This window comes from Zonotrichia leucophrys, chromosome 5, assembly GCF_028769735.1.
Source record: "Zonotrichia leucophrys gambelii isolate GWCS_2022_RI chromosome 5, RI_Zleu_2.0, whole genome shotgun sequence".
In the NCBI taxonomy this organism is placed as follows: Eukaryota; Metazoa; Chordata; class Aves; order Passeriformes; family Passerellidae; genus Zonotrichia; species Zonotrichia leucophrys.
Window position 1 is genome coordinate 41,987,884 of NC_088175.1, and position 21,742 is coordinate 42,009,625.

The 21,742-nt window shown below is 49.0% G+C and overlaps 2 protein-coding genes across 2 annotated transcripts in view; one reads left to right on the top strand and one right to left on the bottom strand.

The window, feature by feature from the left end:
- Window positions 1-701: 701 nt before the first annotated feature.
- Window positions 702-1,695, bottom strand: ASCL2 (achaete-scute family bHLH transcription factor 2). Its single transcript, XM_064714126.1, has 2 exons — window positions 1,163-1,695; window positions 702-1,063 (listed from the first exon to the last, which is right to left on the bottom strand). Exon 1 carries the CDS (start codon window positions 1,693-1,695, stop codon window positions 1,174-1,176), a length of 522 nt encoding a protein of 173 aa, XP_064570196.1. The 3' UTR covers window positions 702-1,063; window positions 1,163-1,173.
- A 7,622-nt stretch (window positions 1,696-9,317) lies between these two features.
- Window positions 9,318-21,742, top strand: part of TSPAN32 (tetraspanin 32) — a 29,407-nt gene continuing 16,982 nt past the window's right edge. Inside the window, exons 1-4 of the mRNA XM_064714127.1 lie at window positions 9,318-9,466; window positions 11,450-11,564; window positions 12,828-12,925; window positions 19,479-19,553. Of these exons, the coding sequence (XP_064570197.1) occupies window positions 9,401-9,466; window positions 11,450-11,564; window positions 12,828-12,925; window positions 19,479-19,553 (354 nt within the window). The 5' untranslated portion in view covers window positions 9,318-9,400. The remainder of the gene's footprint in view (window positions 9,467-11,449; window positions 11,565-12,827; window positions 12,926-19,478; window positions 19,554-21,742) is intronic.

The following is a 21,742-nucleotide window of genomic DNA, read 5'->3' on the forward strand; positions in this document are numbered from 1 at the left end:
CCGAACCTGCCTTGTCTCCTACGCACATCTGCAGCTCCCCACATCTTCCCGGCAGGACCTGCTCCAAGAGCTGAATTTATAAAACTTGAATGGGGGAAAAAAGTAAACCTGGAGATTATGCTGTGCTGCTCCTTATTCCTTTCGGCACATGAAACCTGGTCCAGGGAGAACTGCCTCTCTGCTGTACTGCTCCTTACTCCCCTCTCCCACCCCTTCAGGCCATAGTTGAGTGGCAAATACACACATACATCTTACAGCCCTGAAGCCGTTTATAAATAGATTTTTATTTATAAAGTCAATTTACATAAAATATTATACTCTCTTAAAAACTGCATATGTACAACATACGAAACCCTAGCAAGTGCATACAAAAATGCCTTCAATACATTTTTTTAAAAAAACTTCAGTTTTCAGAGAGGTGAACCTTCACACAGGCAAACTCAGACATCACGTTAAAACACAAGTTTACAGTATTTTACCAAAGTGTTTGGAGAGAATAATAATTAAAAAAAAAAAGTACTTTTGCATCTCTAACATGTATGTTCCCACAACATTCCAGCTGGTAGTGTTCAAGAACAAGTGGATAGGACCTGCTAAAAATAGAACCATCTCATCCCTTTTCTCTAAGGTTTGTTGTACAAAAATAAGTCTTCATACACCAATGTCCCTATAGGCAGTTCAAGTTACATATAAAATAGAATCTGACATGATAAAAAATTCCCTCCCCCTACAGAAATAAGGAAGTATCAAGTGTTTCTAATGTCTTTTTTTTTTCTCCTTTTCCACCCCTCCAAAGCAACACCAGACAGCAGCGGCGGGGGAAAGCAGCTTCGCTCGGGCATCCGCTCCGTGGGTCGGCACTCCGGCGGGCAGGCGGAGCCGCTGTCCCCGAGCAAGGAGGGGACACCCGCAGTCAGCTACCCCACTGCACTTTCCACAGCCAGAAGACGACGGCTGAACCCGGCGAGAAGAGCAGCCAGCGGGGCCACGCCGGGCTGGAGGTCAGTACCTTCGGGGAATGCCGCCGCCGCCGCCGGGACCGCGGCTGCCGATGCGCTGCGGGCTGAGCGGAGAGACGTGAGGAGAGGCGCGGTGTGTTCGTGCCCCGCTCCCCGAGCGCCGGGGCAGGAAGCGGCGCCCCGTCCCCTGCGCAGCCCCTCACCTCCCGCCGTGTCAGTAGCTGCCCAGCCAGCTGGTGAAGTCCAGCAGCTCCCGCTCCTCGGGGCTCAGCGCCACGTCGTAGCCGCTCTCCTCGGAGGAGCACGGCGAGCCGGGCGCGGAGGAGGCGAAGGAGGGCGAAGCGGAGGAGTAGCCGCCGCCGCCGCCAACTTCCCCGACGGGCACCCGCCCGCGGCCGTCGGGGAAAGAGGCGGCGGCGTCGTGCTCGTCGAGGAGCCGCTGCAGGGCGCGGATGTACTCGACGGCGGAGCGGAGGGTCTCCACCTTGCTCATCTTCTTGCTGGCGGCGCCGTGGGGGACGTGCTGGCGGAGGGCGGCGAAGCCCAGGTTGACGAGCCGCACGCGGTTGCGCTCCCGCTCGTTGCGACGGGCCACGGCGGCCGCCGCCGCCGCCCCGGTGCCCGGCAGGGCGGCGAAGGCCAGGCGGCGCTTGCAGCGCAGCAGCTCGGGGGAGGCGGGCCGCCGGCGGCCGCGGGCTGCGGCGGGGGGCAGCGGCGGCAGAGCCCCGCCGTTCATCGCCGGGCGGCCACGGTGGCGGCGGGCGGGAAAAAAACCAAAAAGCAACCAACAAAAAACAAACTAACAACCAAAACTTTAAAACTAAAAGAAAAAAAACCCTCAAAACTAGATTTAAAGCGAGGCAAAGGAGGCGGGGGTGGGCAGCGCGGGGCAGTTCACCCCCATGCCCATGCTCTCCCGCCGCCGCTCTGCGCCTCTGCGGCGAGTCCCGCTGCCGGCCGGCCCCTTATCAACGCGCCGCCGCCGCCGCTCGCGGGCCCCCGCCGGCCGCACGCGCCGCGCACGCCGCGCCACGCGCGCCCGCCGCCGCCGCGCCCCCGCCCGCGCCCTCCCCCGCGCGCGCACCCGCCCCCGCGCGCGCCCGGCGCGTGGCGCCGCCGGCAGCCGGCAGCCGCCCCCCCCCCCGTCCCCTCACACACACAGAAACACCCACACACACACACACACCGCCGTCCGCGGCCCCGCTGCAACCCTCCCCTCAAATCACCGCTCCTGCCCGGGCAGTTTTTTAACATTTTATTTTAATTTAGTTTTTATTATTACTCGGGGGCGGGGCCGCACTCTCGCCCCGCCTCCCCCGCGCCTCACGGCGGGCGCTCGGGAGCAGCCGGGGCTCCCCGCTGGCCCAGGTGAGGTGGAGGCCCCGGGTCCGGTCCCTTCAGGTGTGCCCGCAGCCCGCCCCCTGCCCAGGCCGGTACCCCGCGGTGCCGGTGTGCGGATGGGGGCGGCCCGGCAGCCCCGCTGCTCCCAGCGCTGGCTTTCCCTGCGGAGCGCAGAGTGCCGCGCCTGGCCGCCGGTCGGTGCTTGCCTGACAGACACACGGGACACACCGGGGCTCTGCTTTGGTACATCCACAAAAATACATAGTAACAAAGATTTGTAGTAATGGTGTGGGTCGTGTTACCAACGCCGTTCTCCACAGACCGGCTTTTTGGACTTCAATGGGAGTTTCAAGGATAAAGGCATGGGGGCAAGAAGGAAAATGCAAAGCTTTTGTAGCTTGGGGGTTGCAGCCCGGCTTCCCTCTGCCATGCCGGGCAATCCTCCGTGGCTCTCCACCAAGCAGGCCTTTCTTCCAGCTCCTGTGGGAAGAGCAGGAGGGTAAGGTGCGTTCTGATAGCTGGGAGAACAAAGGAGCATCCCCTTGGAGTCCTGGGAACTCGTAGGAAGAAATAACTTGCATGGTGTTTTGAGAAATAAACAAGATGGATGGAGGGGGAGATACATGAACCCACTGCCCTGGAGCTGTGTCCACTCTCAGCTTCAGCACAGCTTCAGGATGTGCTGTCCTCAGGGCTTTGCTCCTACCCAGCCTTAAAAAAAAAAAAAAAGAAAAAAAAATCCAACGGTGTGAAGCAGTTCAGTCACAAGGCTTCACTTTTTGGGGGCGAACATAACCCAATGTCAGGAAAATACTCCAAGCTGGTGTCTTTGGCTCCAACTTGGTGGTGGGGATGTGTCATCACATGGTCAGGTGCCAGCAAGGCTCTGCAGCACGATTTGGAAATCAAAGGGTCTGTATTCCCCTGGCTGCCCCGAACCACATTGCTGCTGGTGTTCAGGTGTATCTGAGCCAAAAATGGCAGTTCAAAGAGCTATCCATAATTCCTTGATGTGACACGGAGGGGGCTTTTTTTGTACCTGCGTGGGGTATTTGGGGAGCAGCAAGGCTCCACTATGTTGAAAGAGAAATATTTTCCCTGGGGATTGGTTGCAATGGCAGCGACTTGAAGGAACCAGCCCCACTGCAGTGTCACAGGCAGCCGAGCTGAAATTCCTGACAGTAAGGATGCTGTGAGCACTTTGATTTTCTGGTATCCAAGCAAGCAGGACCCCTAGCACCCAAATCCAGCAGTTCCCGAGACATTCTTGGCTGTGCTGTAGACCTGGGGGCAAAGCAATGAGCAGCCCTACAGCTTCCCTGAAGAACTTGACCCGAGAGGAGCAGCTCATGGCACGCAGTGCAGGCAGGAGAGTTTTTCCTGGTGGATTCCCATCCCAGCAGTGCAAGCCTGTGCCTTGTTGGGAGTGCACAGGTTGCTTGCTCAGCTCAGGCCATGTCATGCACTTGTCTGCAGCATCTGCAAAACTGCCGTGGCTGGAGCAAGGGGCTTCCCTTGTGCTCGCTGTCAGATGTAGCTTAGTCAGTAGGAGCATTATTTCAGTAGAGTAATACTGATGTTCTTTTATTACCTTGTCTCTAATTTTCTGTTGAAAACCTTTCACACAGGAAAGGGGAAGCTGCTGCCCTTGAAACTTTTCAAGAGAAAGCCTTTTGTGTCGAAGTGCCACACTCAAGAGTAATAACTGGATTTTTGTCATACAGAAATAGCTACAGGGAATTTTTTTCATTAGTAACGCACACCAGCACACTCAGTCTCAAGGGAGAGCAGGCAGCCTCCAGCCACAGAGATTCTACATTCAGCTCAGGGATGAGCTTAACTTGTCCAAATTGGGTTCAGGGCTGCTGATGTTTCTATCCAGATGTGGCCATCGGGTCTGGGCCTGAGCACAGCACACAGCGAGTGCTTACACTTTCCTAGCAGTGCAGCTGGCTTCCCAACAGTCTGCAGGAAGGTAGGTGGGTAGGTACATCTTGTACTCAGACAAATGCAATCTCCTTCGAAATCTCTTTATAAAGTTAATGACTATGTAAGGATCCAGTAGAACAAGACATCATTAAACACTGTCTGTGTTCACAGTCAACTTCCTGATCATAATCTGGGGAGAGAGAGAGCATCCAGCAATGTGCTACCCATCCCCAGAGAGCGGGGAGAAGAAATTCTCCTCTCCTGGAGCAGGTGAGGCAAAAATGGTAACTACATGGTTGGTGTGGACACCGTTTAGCTCCATGTGGGTTCAGCCAGTGGGCTGCAAGGTGGCCAAATGATGCTCAGGGGAAAGGGCCTCTACACTACGTGTTAGTTCTTGCACCTGCCAAAGGTGAGAGCAAAGCGCTGCCCCTGGCTTGGCACGTGTGTCAGCAGGAAGGCTGCAGGCACGGAGCTGGGTCTGTCCTGGTGCCACCCATGCATTACAGCCAGCCAACATGAGATTTTTAGGGTATTTTACCAAAACTTTCAGGACTACAGTGGAAAGCAATGGAGGTCCAGTTGCAATAAAGCTTAAGAGGGTGAATGTGAGAAATAAAGGGTGATGGGCAGTTAAGCAGCCCTGTTCTTGGTGAGCCTGTTTACCAGGCTGGGCTGTGCTCACACTGGTTCTGCCAGGAGCAGGGCTACGTGGGGCAGGGCTCGCATTGTGTCTTCAGGTCTATCACCTGCACAGCTGGCTCCTGGGCAGTTATGGTTTGCAATTAGATAGCATGTGAAAAAGAAAAAATAATTTAACTTGAGTAGAGCGCTGTGCTTTAGAGCTATGAGTACGGTTCTTTCACTTTCAGTGGAGAAAGAAGTTCATTTGAGTTTATTCTTTGAAGGGAGCTCCCTGCCTTCAGCTTATGCTCTTTTCCAATGTAATATTTCCCTGGCTTGATGAACTATTTTTAATAACTCTTCTGACATTTTATTTGTTCACCTATAATAATTTTAAATTGTCTGGGAATCACTAGAGGATTTCTGAGACACACTTTGAAAATAATAATAACTAAAGAAGTGCTTTGGAAATATTATGATTTCTCTCTGGTTTTGTGCCTTCCAATGAAGCCTCCAGCCAGCCCTGTTTCCATTCACAGTGGAGTTGTATGGTGCATCTGAAGCTTGGCAAAGCCCAGCATCCCCCCCTTTCCTCCTCTCCTTCCTTTCTTGAAAGGAGATGGCCCCGGGTTTAAAAGTTGATTTTTAGCTTTGATTGTGTGTCTGTGCTATATGAATGCTAAGCAGCCTTTACAATGCATCCTTGTGATGTGCCGGGAAGGCAGGCGCAGGCTGTGAGGTCTGCCTGGCCTCCCAGCATCCCCACGGCTGCGCTGCGCTTTGATACGGACATGTTTATTTACGAGCCAGCTCTAGGGTGAATCCAGCCGTGTTACAGCCAGTAGCTGAGGGACCAAATGGGCTGAGCCACTGACACTTGTAAATCTGACACATTTGGAGCTGCTTTCTGCTGTGGAGGAGAGGTATTTTCCCCAGTGGTGCTGTGGGCTGGAAAAGGAGGAGGCTTCTGAGAGGCAGCAGAGACCTGCACAGGTGTGTCCTGCCTGGACGGGTGTAGTTTTGCTCCTGGGTGAAATCCTCCTTCTTGCTTCCAGCCCATCCTTTCTCAGGAGCATGAGTAACAGTGCCCCAAAGCCAAGGGGGAAGTTTCTCTTCCCTGCTGCATTGACAGAGTTCAAGCAGCTGAGGCTGGGGTGCTGCTGTTCCATCACTGGTGGCTGACTGATGGAACGAGAGCCGGAAAAGTGGATGTCAAGTTAGCACCAGGATGAATTCAGCCTCTTCTTCTCCATTTGTGTTTAGTGTCCCAAGTTCACCCCATGCAGCATTAACATATCAAATCCCCCAGCTCTTTCAGAATATCTCTCTGACAGGGTGGACATCGTTTCCCTCCAGCTTAGAAGAGGGTTGGGGGTTTATAGCTTTGCAAAAAAATATGATCTGGCTTTGTTCCCTTTTTAAAATCAACCCTTCCCTTCTGGATGAGATGGCACATCCCTCTGAGACCCATGCAGCTGGGGATGAGGTTTTTCGTAACAGAAATCTGCAAGCTGCCACAAGGCTAGAAAGAGAGCACCTGTGCTGCCTGGGGTATTTTCAGACTCACTACCATCTTTCCATGCTCCAGCTGATAACCAGAGATAAGGGAGGAGGCCACAGGCAGGAGCTGTGGTCACCTGTGGTTTTTGCACCGCTTCTGGGAGTGATAAGTTGGGCTTTTGCAAAGGGAATCAATCAATGAAACCTGCCAGGGTGGGCAGGGGCCGAGTCTTGCTGGAAAAGCCATGCTGCCATCCAGCCCGCATGCTGGCTGTGAGAGTGATTCCCTGGCATGCCACCAGCCTGCCTCTCTTCCCACTGGAATGAGGTTGAAGGGACACCCTGCTTCTCACCTCTCTGGGCAGTGAGGCAGGTGTGTGCCAACAAGAGGCCACCCAGAAGAAGTTTAATCCCATAGAAGGTGAAGTGTTGCACAGTTCACCTTGCCTTGTTGATAGGCACAGGTAGGATGAGCACACAGAGTCCCCTGTTCTCCCTTCAGCAGTGCCCTTCCATGTGCCAAATGTGCCTTCCTTAATCACAGCCCAACATCTTAATATCCCAGCTCTACTCATGTCCCTGCTTTCTTTTGGATGAGGGAATGACTTTCTTTCTGGCTTTTGTGAATGTGCGGTAGCAACTCCTTTTGCTCTTGTTATTTTTGTGATGTTCGAAATCCACATATGCTGTGCCCCAAACAGGAAACTTTCAAAGCATACCTGTATGGGATAGAGGGTAAGAGAGAGAAAAAAGGAACAGCAGAAAAGCCCTCCACGCCTGAGCCCAGCAGTCAGGGTGGGCACAAAGGCAGGCACCAAGCACTGCAGGTGGGAGAAGCATCAGAAGACATGGTCAAGCTACTCAGGAATAGTAATTTTCAACCAAAACAGAGGAAGGAGCTGTTTAAACACAGGCGTTTGAAGTTACAGACCTGCTTTCAGAGCTCCGTGAGTCAGTGAAAGTACTCGTTTTTATGGCTGGAGACAAAAGGAGGCAGAACATCTTTTGTGGGAAAACTAGCAGCCCTTGCAAGGCATGTAGAGGACGATTTTGGGACCTCTCAGGTGGACGTGAGGTGCGAGGCTTCTGCAGGAACGGGGGAGACTTTTATGGAACCGAGGAGGGAAATTCCCGTCAGAAAGCTCACGTCGATTATCTCGCCCTTCGGGAAAGGGTTCTGCTGGCCTGTGGGGACCTCTAGTGTGAGACTTGGCTTCGCACAGGTCTCTGCGGTGGCAGTTGTTTAGGATTGGGGAAGGAAGTGGGATCCAGGGGGAAACGGAGACGGGCTCCATGGTGTTTTCCCTGTCAGCCGCTGTGAAACAGACGCTGGGTGTGCTCAGGGCAGGAGACACGGTGACTCGCTCGTGGCTGGGCTGACGTGGCTTGGTCTTACACACAGAGCTGTGCTCATACTTTCTTGCAGCCCTTCCACATTTAACCTGTAATTCCACCGGTGGGCTAGCTCTGTTATTTTTGTGCCAGGGATCCTTCCCCTTGAAAATGCAGGTGACAACACCCCCGTCTGTCCTCTAGTACCAGAAGTAGTGATGGGTGCCCACAGTTCTGAATTCTGATGCAATCCTAATGCTGACAGTGTCTTATAAGACATTTTCCCCACATAGTCTGTTCCCAGGGGTCCAGCTCCTAAACGTGGGTGGCTTAGTATCAGCTGCCTCACCAGCCTGTTTTCCTCTCCCCAGTGCCCTCCTGCCCTGCTGTCTATCGTTGGTTTTCCTCAGGTGGTCTCCAGCTGGTGGCCAGAGGAGGAAGGTCTCTGTCTGCACATGGGTACCTCAATGTCTCCTCCTGGGCAGCAGGGCAGGGACCCATGAGCCATGGGGATACCTGTTTTTGGCACTGGCTGTGGCAGCTCTCACTGGTGTCTGGGGAGGCTGCAACCAAGATGATCTGCAGGAAAACTTGCAAGAAAGCTAGTGATGTAGTCAGAAAATCATAACATGCTTTTCCCCATGCTCATGGCTTTGTGCAACTTGCTTTCTCTTCTCTTTGCTTTACAAAATGCATCTTCCTTCCTTTTTCACTCCTCTCCTCCTCCTTCTTTGTCATCTTCCTGTTACTGCAGTTACTGTTGTGGGATGGTTTTACTTTTTTACTCCCTTTGTTTGCCACCTGTCAGGAATGCAATTATTCACTTGTTCTTCACCAGTCTGGTTCCAAAAGGAAGGATAATTAGGGCAGTCAGTCATTCAGGCTCACTTTGGCCAGATCCTTCTTGAGATTTCGTTGCAATTTACTTTTAAGAAATATGCATCAGGAGACAGCTGGTTTTGAAGAAATCACCTGAGTCTTCTGCAGCCACACGTCCATGGAGTCTTCAATGCTAGGAGAGGGGAAAGGAAAGGAAGAGTTAAAATGTCCACAGACAGTGAGGGCCTCCTGAGCTGGGGGTTATATTTCCATATAACCGTTTTCCTGAATAAAATACTACCAAATGTGTTTTTTTCCCTTATCTGCAAATGCAAGTTCTAATAGGCTCAGCCAAAGGTTATTGCCATGTGGTGCTTTTACATGGGGAGAGAAGACTCTTACATAGATATGTTTGGGGATTTAATCTCTTCTTTAAACAATAGTTTATTTTTTTAATAGTGTTTTCTTGTATGTGTTTACAAAATATTATTTATGTATATTATGAAAAAAATGCTATGGACAATATTCATTAAGCAAAACTGCATCCTAGTGAAAGTCAAAATTGGAATATTTTGACACTGACTCTTGAATAATCAGTTTAATTATTTTTTAAAGGAGCTTTTCTCCAAACTCCATGAAAAGTTATTTCTCTGTATGCCTTTCCTTCTTCCCCAGCTGGCTGTGTGGGAGCTGACAGCAGCTAACTGAGGGCCTATGCAGAAGGTGACTGCCCTAAAGAGGATTTAATAATCAGGCAGGAGGAGGTGCATCAGCACGTGGCGGGGACTCCACTTCCTGAGAGGCCCCACTGTGGCCATGCCTCCCTTTGGTGGAAACCCAGGCTTTATCAAGAGCTGGAGGGACCAACTGCCAGCTCTCTCTGGGGACAAGCTGCCATGGAACTGAGGTGCGGGATGAGGACCACCAAGTGCCAGCTGCTGGTGACCAGCCTCTGTGTCATGGTGAGCAGGCAGGTTTGGGGGGATCTCTGCAGAACCGAGGTGAGCTGTTGCCTTTCCCATCCCCACTCCGAGAGGGGATGGTTTTCCCACGTTCTGTTTGTGGCGGGTGGAGGGCAAGCACAGCCAACTGCCTGAGTTATCATTGCACCATGGGCGGTTATCGCTGGCCACCAGCATCCCCCCTCCTCTGGTAGACTTCTGGTTTCTCAAGGCTGTCACACCACTGCAGCTCTTTCACAACTCAGCAGCTTCCTCCAAGGAGAAAGAAAAGGTCACTGCTGGCAGGATGGGTGGGAGGTTGTCTCCTTGGAGCAAAAGAGAGAGGATGGACCTGCTGCAGTCACACTTGGTGCTGGGAGGGTGGTCGACTGCAGGTGGGATCAGTGAGGATGTGAAACCACAAGGCTTTGGTGGAAGTGTGTGTGAGAAACATGTGGATTGGCACTGCAAAGCAAAAGCAATTCCAGGGACTCTCTTTATCAGCTCTTGAAGCAAATTCAAGGGGAGTTTCTGGACATCTGCTGTTAGAGCTGATGGGAAATGGTAGAAACTGGAGAACACTTCTCATGGATGCTTTGACTCGTATGTTCTTCTTGACTTTTCACTTCATCAAAACTTGCCAGCATAAAAATTAAAATAATAATAATAACAACAGTAACAGCAATAATCTGTATTTAGTTCAAAGAGGGTTGGTGGCCTGTTAAGGGTTATTAAAAGGTAATACCTTATTTTGGGCCACAAATTAGGTTTGTAGTTTTTCCAAATTTCAACATTCCAGGACTGCAGTGACTGTAAGGTGGTAAATAACAGAATATGCCACTTGGAGGAAATGAAAGGAGGATTGGTACTAAGCATGTTTAGAGGAGACATTAAGGCACAGCTGCTGTGCATGGTTAGAATCACATTCTCGCTGTTGGGAGGATTTTAGACTGGTGTTTCTCAGAAATCTGAGCTAAGTGATGTTGCACTTAATATTTTGCTGGGCGTGGGTCAAGATATGCAGTAATGTGCAGTCTGAATGATCAGAAGGTGCCACAAATTAGCCTAGAAAAAATGGTACATTTTGGATGGATTTAGTCTCTGAGACTGTAAGCCTGCAGCAAAAGCTATTAGAAAATGTCACACAGTGGGGATTATGTTGAGATCACATTGTCACATTTGACACAGGTATAGCTGCCTCATGTTTCTGTATTGTAAAGGCACAAAATGATGAAGCCTTATCTTCAGAGCTAGGAGTAGCCTTACATTTTGTATTTTCCAGGCTCATTGCACTAGATTTGGAGTTCATTTTGCTGCTGGTGCCTTTGTCCCAGCTCTGCCACCAGTCATGCTGAAAGGAGCCCTGCCCTAGAGCCAGGTGCTATCAGAAATATTCCCTCTCCATCACCTGGAGAGGTATGGACATGCAAGTAGTTACCCCATGCCTCAGGCATACCGGTGCTCTCAGTGGTGGCACAGAAACAGACAACACCTTGCAGAGACAGAAACCACCACAGACAGCTTAGAGTAGTACAGGACTCAGTTGTTTGTGCTCTGCCATTGGAAACAGAGCCAGCAGCAGGCACTGACACTATTGCAAAGAGCAGAGCAGAGAACTTCACCCTTGCTCAAAACCCCTATTGAAGCTGGCAGCCCTCACAGCCACACGTGCACAGAGTAGGGTGGCACTGCACAGGTGTGCTGCAAGAGCATCAATCCTCTCAGTTTTCTTCATGTGATGAGAATTTAATCCATAGGCACTGGCCAAGAGACCGTGGGCTGCACAGTGACACATGCACTCATTATGCAAGAGAGAAAAATCAGCTTTAGTATTTTGAAGCATCTGGGGTTTGTCCTTTTATGTGCATTTTGGGGTACATCTGGATGATGAGGCTCTCTGTGCTTGCATGGCGCTCAGAAGAATCCAGATACACTCAAACCTTTGTGTGCACCCAGCAAGAGCTGCTGCCTTATAAATCCCATCCTGAAACCCTTCTTTTCCAGCTGCTGGGGCTCTCCATCGCCACGCTGAGCACAGTCGCCCACTATGGGCACCGTTTCACCCTCATCAGCAACGTGTCCCTGGACAGCAATGCCTACAAGGTCATCCACCACTCAGGTATGCTGTGGTCACATCCCAGCGAGACCTTTGGTGATACCAGAGCTGCAAAATTCCTTAAAGCTGTAGAAGAAAATTCAGGGCTAACTCAAGAGGAGGAAGGAGTTGGGTTTTGGAGGATGCATTAGGACTAATACAGTCTCACAGGCACTTTCTTTCCCCATATGAGACCTGCATGCCAGTAACCAAAGGATGCTGTGGGTGCATGGGGTGCTCAGGTTCTTCTGTGTTTGCACCTGTTCCTCTATTCTCTGACCCCTGTGCTGTGGTAAGAGCTCGGGAGGAGCTCCTCAGCCACTAAAATTGCACTGGGGCAGGCAGGAGACTGAGGAGAGGAACTACAGGAGTTGAAGGAGAACATAGAAAATTGAGGCTGGGAGGAGAAATGCATCGCAGCACCTTCAGCTTTTCTGAGGAAATATGTGGTATTTTTGCTTTCACAAGGGAGAAGTATAAACTGAGTCTTAGGTACAAGACTAGAGCAAAGATAGCCCAGATACTAAAACGCCCTGCTCACCACTGCTGCACTTGCATCTGCTGCTTCTCCCAAGCTGCACTCCGGTCTTAAACACACTCATATTCTCTCAAGATCTTAGTTCTCAATTTCAGTTTAACAAGGCTGGTGTAAAAACTGTATTAGCCCAAGGCTAAGGTATATTCTTTCCCTGTTCCTACACATATATATTGGCACTGACTGCAGCCTTGCAGGCTCTCCCATGCCAGTCACCCATCTCCAGCAACACTTCCACCTGCCTTGTTTACAGGCACTGCCTCTGTGTGGTTAGGCTAGCAAAGCCCTTTGCAGTGCTGTGGTCCCTGAGCCCTGCTCCAGGGTACTGGCTGTGATCCTGCCTGAGCCAGGAGGAAACCAGAGGGTGAGTGTTGCACCAGATTAGCAGTGCCTGGAGTCCTGATAGAGGCTGTGGGACAGCTGCTGCACCAGCACCCCCCATTTGGGGGGGGATCTTTATCAGAATGCTGAAATAATTGGCAGCTTCTGGTTTGTTGGGTGGACCAACACCGTTTTAGGCTGCTTCACTCTGCTGGAGCTGTGAGAACCCCTCAGAGGCTTACAGCCTTGCCAGACATACACAGCAAAGAGCACACAGATAGGGGAGCATTGAATAAATTACAGAAAAATTTCAGTTCTGCAACCCGGTCATTTGGGCCAGCTCCCCAGAATGCACTTTTTGGTCCCTCTCTGAGTGAAGCATCAGACTAGGCCTCTGGCATCTGACCACAACTCCCACGTCTGTCTTCCAGCTTTCTACTTTGGGATCTGCCTGAGCATGACCCTGATCCTGGCAGCCCTGCTGAGCTCTGCTGCCACGGTGCGGGAATCACGGTGCCTCACCGCCATGGTGCGTATCCATACCTGCAGGGACGGGCTGGGAGAGGCTTTCTGTCACCTGGGGCTGGCCCCTTTAGCCTTCAGTGCTGGGATCTGCATTGCCTTATGCCCAGGAGAATGCATGCCTGGGGAAGGAGGTCCTGTTGTTCCACTTTGCGCTACTAGGGGACATTTTTTAAAAAGCATCACCCTGCAAAGCTCTTAGGGCTGAGAATTGCATCATTCTGTGCTAAGTTTCTTTTGCCAAGGTCCTATGTATGCAACTGTCAGAGGGAATGTGTTTATCTGCCAAGCAACTATGCTGATGACAATACCCAGGGTATTTTTTTTTATCCTCATCAAGTCAACACATGGTTTGTGTGAGGAAACCTTAGCAGTGTGATTTTGAGTCTCACAAACTTCCCCCAAATTGTGATAGCAAAATTAGCCCCTCTTTTTCCCACCTCACTGCATGGCAGCAGGCATAGGGGATTTGTGTAGGACCCTGAATTTCAGTCTACAAGGAGAGGGTGGAGAAGTAGCATAAGAGTGGAAATCCCCCCTTTCTCCTCTCCATCAGCCTGATTGGGCCTGGACCATGTTGACAGTAGTAAACTGCACTGTGAGATAAGCTCCATTTCGAAAGAGAGCCTGCATGTGGGGCCTAGCCTGCACAGAGCAGCTTCCGGCCTTGGAGCTGGAGGAATGAGTGGTAAAGTGCTGCTCAAGGTGTGTTTTCCCATATGAAGGGCAGGAGTTAACAGATAGGTTGTTGAGCATGAAATCTTGCTCAATATAAAGTAACTGCATTGCTGTCTTACACTAACTTTAAAGAGATTTATCTAATCTGTGTAATTGGGGGAAATGATACTGATGGCAGAAATGAGAAGCTGACACCTGAAAATTCACTGCAAAGCAGCCACTGACATTAATGTTTTCACCTTCTCAATATACCATGTTCCTTTCTCTGAGATGCCCAAAGGGGCCTCAGTTCCCATGAATTAAGCAGAATGTGTAACTCCCCTCTCTTTTGCTGAAGTGTCTTCAATGTATGCCTGCAATTACCACATCTAAACCAACAGATGGGTATGTACAAATCAGTGGAGAATGTCTTGGCTGCCTGAAGATATAGTCAAACTTCTCTATAATGTTTATTTGTTGCCTTACTCTCTGGTATAGTTTGAAGCATGCCACTGCATAGAACTGGCTGTTAAAAAGAGGCCAACATATACTGAGCGAACTCCAGAGCTCTGTCCAAAGGGCATTGTCCAAGGGCCACACGGTGCTGCTCTCCCTTCCCATTTTAGTAAGGGAAGGAAGATCATTTTAGTAGGATCACACCCATGGGCGATCCTTTCCTTCAGCCACTCATCATCTCCCACAGCCGAGCTGGTTTGGGGTATCACAGCCAAGCTTCACCCACCAAAGCAACCTCTGGTTGGCAGAACCCTCAAACTGGCTGTTTATTTTTGTGCCTCCTAGTGCACTCTCTTAGCTTGTCTTTAGCTTCCATAGTCCGGGTCCTCTGGGGGATGTGGCCGTCTGCATTTTGGGCTGCTGATGGCACGTTTGTAGGGCGGTCACGGTGTCGCTGCCTTGCGGGGAGCAAGGAAAGGTGCGAGGTGCCTCCCCCGCAGCTGTGGCGGCGAGGCTTCATGCCACGCTGCTCTCAGCGGGGATAACGGGATGCCTCCTGGCTGTCTTTGAGCTCGGTGTCCGCCGGCTCCGCGCCGGGCCGTGGGGCGGGAGGCGAGCGGGCTCCGGCAGCCGCGCGGGGCCGCTCCAGCGCCGCGCTCCGCCCGCTCCCGCTGCCCGCCCGCTCCCGCTGCCGGGGGTGCCGCGGAACCGGAGCAGCCTCCGTGACTCCTGCGGGGTGGTGGTACGTCCCTGGCCTCAAGGAATAAACGGGAACCCTGGAAGGCGCTCAGAGATGGCCACTAGCAAGGGTATTCTCGGCTCCAAATTGTTCAAGGAGCTCATCGGCGTCTTAAATCACTTAGGGAGGACGGAAGAACTTCGCCTGTTATAAATTGTCCCCTCCCCTCCCAACCGTGTCATCCACCAAGGGCCAGCTCTCTACTTGTTTTGCCCCCCAGTTCCCACTCCAAAGGCACACATTTAATCTTTGATCTGCCAGCGGGAAGCGAGAGCAGGGAGAGGCAGCCCTGACGGCTGCAGTGAGGTGTAATCACAGGCAGGAGTGGGTTTTGGCCCTGTGGGGCTCCAAAACTGGTCCGTGTGTTGTCCAGCCCTGCTGATCCCTGCTGTGCTGTAACTCACAGGAGCGATCAGCCCTGCTACTTGGAGCTTTTTTCCTCCTTCTGCAAGAGAGAGAGAATCTTTCATCTTCCCCTGCTATTGATTTTAAAGGACTTTTCCTCCCTGCATAGAGTGTGTCTTATTTAGAAGACCATTTAATTCACTCTTTAATCAAAGAGGGAAAACACCAGACTATTTGCCTGACATCTGTGGCTGTCCAGGAAACCGAGCCATGCGTGAGGGATGTGGCTGGTCCACCACAATGCCACTTGGTAAACCAGCCACTCTAGGGAAAAGCTGACAAGGATGGAGCTTTTTTTTTTTTTTTGTCTGTTTGGATTATATATCGTCATGCTGCCTCGCTATCTGGAGGTTTGTGTGCCTACAGAGGAGGAGGCCCTGTTCTTTGGAGGCCTCACTGGTGCTGTTCTAATAACAGTTATGGGTGCACAGTGGTTAGAAACCAGGACAGGTCAAACTGGTTTAAGCACACGGGTCTCAGGAGATTGTTTTCTAGCTGCATTAGCAGCATCATGAGAGCAGACAGATGCTACTGTGCATCCAATGCTGCTTGTGAGGAAGCTGGTTCCAAGAAAGTAATTGAGAACTTAAGGATAAAAAAATTATGTTCTAAAATCCAGCAATATTACATATAAAGCTCCTCTTAAACAGGGAGAATAGCAACAGACTTATTCACTGTCCTCCAGCCCAGGCAAACTCTGCTTTCTGGTGATCCATGGACCATCATGCAGTCAATCCTGAATGTAAATATCCTGCAGCTTTATAGCCCCTGGAGGCCATGTTGCTATTGAAGGGGAGGAAAAGGAAGGAACACAGCAGCTTTCCTGTTTGCATAAAGGAAAGACTCTGGTATCAGTGAGGTTTAAAGCAGCATGTGTTGTTACTGGTCAGACAGAGAAAGGGAAAGAAAAGAAAAAAAACAGGGAGCAACATGCCAGCTGAAATTCTCACATCTGAACGTTACAGTCTAAAACCTGACTAGTATAGAAGAAAATTTGTGATCAGGATGGAGCAGATGATCCAAAAAAAATGCAGTGGAAAAAGCCTCAGTGAATGCCCAATATAACCCAGGCTTTCATCAAGATTGATGAGCTAGTAGGGGCAGCACACAGCACACGCTGTTTGCTTTATTATACCCAGGTGTAGGCCAGTGTGTAGAGGGTCCTTAATATCACTGCAGCACACTTCAGCATCTTCTTTCTAATTTAATCTGCTTCCTGTGCTCTCCCTCATGGTGCAACACTTCTGAGTGAGGCATCTGCGTGCCAGTGGCAGAGCTGGTACCAAGGACAGATTCCTCTTTCGGACTGATGTCACTGACTCGTGTTTGCTCTGTGGAAGGGCAAAAACATTGCATGCTTTTAGATGAACTAAAAGGCAGAGAGGGACACAACCTGATGGATGCCATCTGAAATTTGCCCCTGCTTTTCCTGCCCCTGGGCTCTGCAGTCTGGCAGGGAGCTGGCCTTTGCAATGACCACAGCAGCACCAAAAAACAGCTGGAGAAGAGCAGAGCAGGGCAGAGGTCTGCTCCTTCCCTGGAAGTGTAGGAGTTTGGCAAAACACAGCTGCAGAGCACAGTATGAGCTAAAGGATCCGTCCCTCATCCAAAGCAGGCCCCCTTCACCAAAAGGGAAGCGTCAGAAAGGTGAATTAAAAGAAACACCAGCCAACAGACAGGGTGCTGTTCCTGTGGATTCTGCCGAGTCTGTCAAAGAGAAATTGTTCCTTGCAGCAAGGATGGAAGCAAGGTCATTCATAAAAGAGTAATTGATGTCTGCCTGGTGACAGGCCTCCACAGGGCTGATGTGGCTGTCTCTTGCAAAGAGAGCAGGCAGCAGCCTGTGGCTGGCTCTGAAGACCTCCAAGGATCTGGGAGATGGTGAACCAGCCTCAACTCTTCCACATTTTGTATGCAAACTGCACATTGCCTTTTTCTTTTTTGCTCCAAATGTCTTCTAATGTAATTAGAAAGTTGCTCTTCCAAAAGCCTTTTGGCTGGGAAGGGAAAAAGCAGGCTATAATTCATTTATAAGATGTTCTTGGAGCCATGTAATTGCTGTGCACCAGCTGGATGGAGGGGGAGCTTCCCAAGGGGCTGCATCTCGGTATTCCCAGAGAAACCAGACAGAAATAAAGGGAGAGCTGATGCTGAAGGACTGAGATGTGGGGTGGAGCTGAGGAAGGGAAGATGAAAAGGAGGATTTTTATCTGCTGGGAGTTCTGGCCCCAGAGAGATGCTGTAAGTGCTGGAGCTGGTGGGGAAGGAAGGGAGAGCACAGGGGAAGGAATCTGGGCTGTCACTGGCATCCTGCTGTTCACACTCTCCGCGTTCATGGTGGGTCACCTGAATTATAACTTTAATGGAATGATATGCAGAAGAGTGGTCACATTGCTGTCAGAGCTGGTTTTTCCATCTGACTAATTTTCTTATTTTTAAATTTTATTGTCTTTGAACTTGATTTTGGTGAAAATGCCATTTGTTTGGTGGAGAAGTTGTTCGAGGCAGTGCAAAATGCAGGGTCTGATCCTATTGAGGAGCATCCTGACATGCCTGTGTAGCCTCACCTCCTCCCTCCAGTTTGTGCCGTACCTGCAGGGTTGAACTCCCCACTCCAGCTGGGATTTGGTCTGAGATATCTTGCCCTGTGAGCTCTTCCACATCTTCATGACTTGTAACCACCTTGTCATGTCAGTGTTTGATCAGACTTTTCCTCTCATCTTCTTTACGGTCTCAAGTAATCTCATTTTAGCTCCTAGCAAGGCAATGAGTGATCTCATCAGCTATATGGCCAGGCAGCTGCCAAAAACTAAATGAAAGGAGAGACTGGACATACATAATTTAAGATTTTTCATAAGAGCTGTATCAGGGTATTCCCCAGTGTCTGATGCAGAGCCTGCAACAAGGCAGCCCCAAAAAAAGTGGTGAATACCAGTGGCAGTCTTGTTCCAAGAGCAAAGTCCCCAGGCAGAGCAGAGAAACAGAGCAGATGGACAACAGCCAGCAAAAGGATTTTACTGGCACATTCACTTTCATTTCCAGGATTTGAAGTAACACATTTTCCTTTCGTGCTGCTTATGCATGAGTTTGGAGCTTTTTTTTTTTTTAACTATATCTTTTAAGCAAGTTTTTTTTTTTTTTTTTTTGTGAAGCAGAACTTGTAGAAATAATGTTCTTCTTCTCTTAAGCTTGAATTTGGTAAAATTTCATGAAAGATTTAAACTTTTCCAAGTTATTTCAGCTATATCATACAATGAAAACAGTAATAGAAAAAGATTAGAAATCAAAATAAGATGCAGTCAGCTGGGTAAGTTTCCCACATAATGTTGTGTTGAAAGAGGCACAGTTTAATGGAAAAACTTGTAAGGGCATTAATTTTCAACCGATGCTTATTCATCACCTTTTGTCATTCCAAGACTAAGCTGTGGATTCATATTGGATGATCCCATTTAGCTTTCAAATGCTTTACAGCCACTTTTCCTTTCCTTTTTTTCTTTTAAATGTGAATGAGATCATTTGGTCCAGCTGTCACAGCAGGCAAGTGCTTTTTATATCACGGCGTGGGGTTTTTGGTCCAGGTTTGTTAGATGAAAACACAAAGCATGTAACTTCCAGCTCTGCAAGCCTAAGGAAGAAGACAAAAGTCAAGCCATGTCCTGCGTCGTTGCTGTTATTGTTTAGACACTTCAGGGTCAGTTTCTGGCCTTGGTTATATTTCTGTCATCCTGTTGTCTAACTGGGATGGTGCTGATCTAAGGAAAACAGTTCGGCCATGCAGCTTCCACCTTACTCACAGAATGAGTCCAGCTCTTCTTCCAGAGCAGGTTGATTTCTATCTCTATCCCAGTTATTTCGTTCTTTATGGAATATTTGTGTGGGTTTTCCTCTCTTTGAAGCCAATAGCCAAGTTTTAAATGCAGGGGATTGAATCTCATTATTATGGAGCACAGTCCTGCAGCAGAAGGGAAGCATACTGTAAATGTAATGTTTTATATGTCCTTTTCTTTGTCCAAGAGGAATTTGGGCAGAATGGATTAACCGCTCTGCTGGAAGCTGCCTGGATTTTTGGTCAAACTCTTCAATTGGCCACAGTGTAATTAGAGGGCTCCTGATGGAGAACCACATTATTGTCCATCTAATTTCTTTGAAGTAACTGATGTTATGAGGGATATTAAAAGAAGGTGATGTTTAAACTTTAATGAAACTTGCTCAAACAAGCATATTAAATATGTCCTGACTGTGTTTGCAAATGGGTATTTTTCTCCCCAGGCTGAATGTTGGTATTTTTCCTCTTTATCCTCAGGGATTTTTCTGTTTTGCTCTGGCCTTTTGTGGATTGATCCCAGCTGCCTGCTGGAGATACACACACAGCACGGAGGTAAGTGTTGGCTGCTAGGAAATACCCACCAGCATCTCATCAGAGATTTTTTTCATAGCAACTATTCCTCCCATAAAAGGGACATCTGGTGTTAATTAAGCCATCCATATTGAGGTCTATCAGATCCATGCTCTGTTGCATCCGTCCTTTGGAAGAACAGGGTCACCTTCATCAGATGCCTCTTCAATGGGATCATCTGAAGGGAGAAGCCCGTGGAAAATCTCATGCAGGGCAAATGCTTTGTGCTGAAAGCAAAACAAAATGCAAGCCTCCTTCTCTTTGGGATTTTTTTTTTCAGGGGATGTTTGCTTTGTTTTGTTTTCTTTTGTTTTAAATGAGATGCTTGACTTTTGAAAAGTCATTTCCAGCTGGTTCTAATTACTGCTAATGTCGATTGGGAGCCTCTATTTGAAGGCAGTGTCCAGGAGAAGTACCCAGGAGATGTGTTTATTAACATGCAGCAGTGGTACATGAAAAGCACAAGAGTGAAAAATGGTATCTTGGGTCACTATGATGCTGAACCAGAAAGAGAAGATTATAGGAGGCTGAATTTGGAAGAAAGTTGGGGTTTGAAGTTTTACCCCAGAGCTTGCTGGTGCTGGGGCAGATGGGTGATGTGGGAGATGCAAGATGCTGGGTAAGTTGGTCTTTATTCCCCCTTTTGCATCCCTGCACTCAAAAAAAATTAAGAGACTCGGGAGTGTAAAAAAATCATGACATCTTTCTTTTGAAAGCAGAACACTGGTATTTTTGGCAAGTACCTAAATAATTCAGAGAAGTGCTTGGGACTTTGATAGCTGTTTCATGCAGTGGCTCAGTCCTTGTCTCTATTTTGCTCCCCCCCAGCCCTTAGCACATGCCATAACCTGCAATGTTCTGGGCATCAATGAGGATGTAACGTGAAACATCATCCCAGTGAATTAGGGATTGATGCTGCCAGTTCATCTTTTTGGTTACACGTACTGAGGGTGATCAAAGACCAGTCTGAAGTGTCTGGCCTTGAGATTTCCTTCTGTGATGGAGGAGCACAACTCCATCAAAGTCCCGGAGACTCAGTCCACACTAGGACTGTGGCAATTGGTTTTTTAGGCACAAGGAGCCCTGCCCTGTAATGGTTTGGTGTTCTGTGCATAAATTAAATCCCAGTCTTTCTGAAAGTAGAAGTTCAAAGGTTAAGGAGAGGGATAAGGCCCTGCTTGTCTAGAAAGTTTTCCCAGAGCTGGCCAGTGCCCAAAGTAGTTGAAAATCCTTTGAAATGTGCAGGTGGCTACACTGGACCAGGCTAAAGTTGTTGGCCAAGGAGATTTTTGGCTGACTTGCAGTTAGCCAAGGTAGCAGCATAAAAACCCAGCAAGCACAAAGCAATGCTTTTCAGATGCCAGCAGCTTGTGGCCCAGGTGTCTGCAGGTGGCAACTGCTGGTGTCTTTGTCTTTCGTGTTCTCCCTGGGTTTTTCCTCTGTGAATTTGCCCAACTGCTTTGGAAATATTAGGGTGAGTCCTGATGGCGCAACAGTATCTTTTATCTGTACGCTTAACTGGCTGAAGTGGAATCCATCAGAGCTGAGGCATCCATAAAAATATGTCTTTCCACAGCCTTTTAAATTTTTTTCCCTATTGTTTCAGGCAAAACTATCAACATTTATTACATTCCCGCTAACAGTTTAATATGGAAATAATTTAGTTTTCATTGCCAACACAGAAGGGAGCACACTTTCCTTCTTCTTCTGCAGGCATTAAATTGTAGATTGAAGCACAGGCTGTGTCAGTAAAGGAGAAATGGCACCAGAAACTATCTGGTTGGCATTGTCAAATTGTGTTTTCTAAATAGACTGTTTTACTGTTTAGTTTTACTGTTTTAGTTTTACTGTTAATCCACATACATGGTGTAGGGCATAAAAAGACTGCAAGAAAAAGGTTATATGTTGGGTTATGTAATACAGGGATGTGCCATGCCAAAAATATTTTGCTGAAAATATTTTAAGGAGTATTGCTTTGTATATCTCTTAATCAGTACATCTGGTTTTACTTCAAATTATTTTCATGGGTTTTTTTGCTCTGAGCGCCCTGCCCACAAAAGCACCAATGGTTATGGTTAGCTTTGGTAATTGCTTGGATTTCTGTAAGCAAAACAGCTTCCACTAGGCAAAATTAGGGGGTTATGTAAAAGGTTGACTTTCTGGGCAAAGAA

Bases quoted from the DNA above. Each gene is read 5' to 3' on its own strand.
- ASCL2 (XM_064714126.1), bottom strand. From the start codon at position 1,695: ATGAACGGCGGGGCTCTGCCGCCGCTGCCCCCCGCCGCAGCCCGCGGC.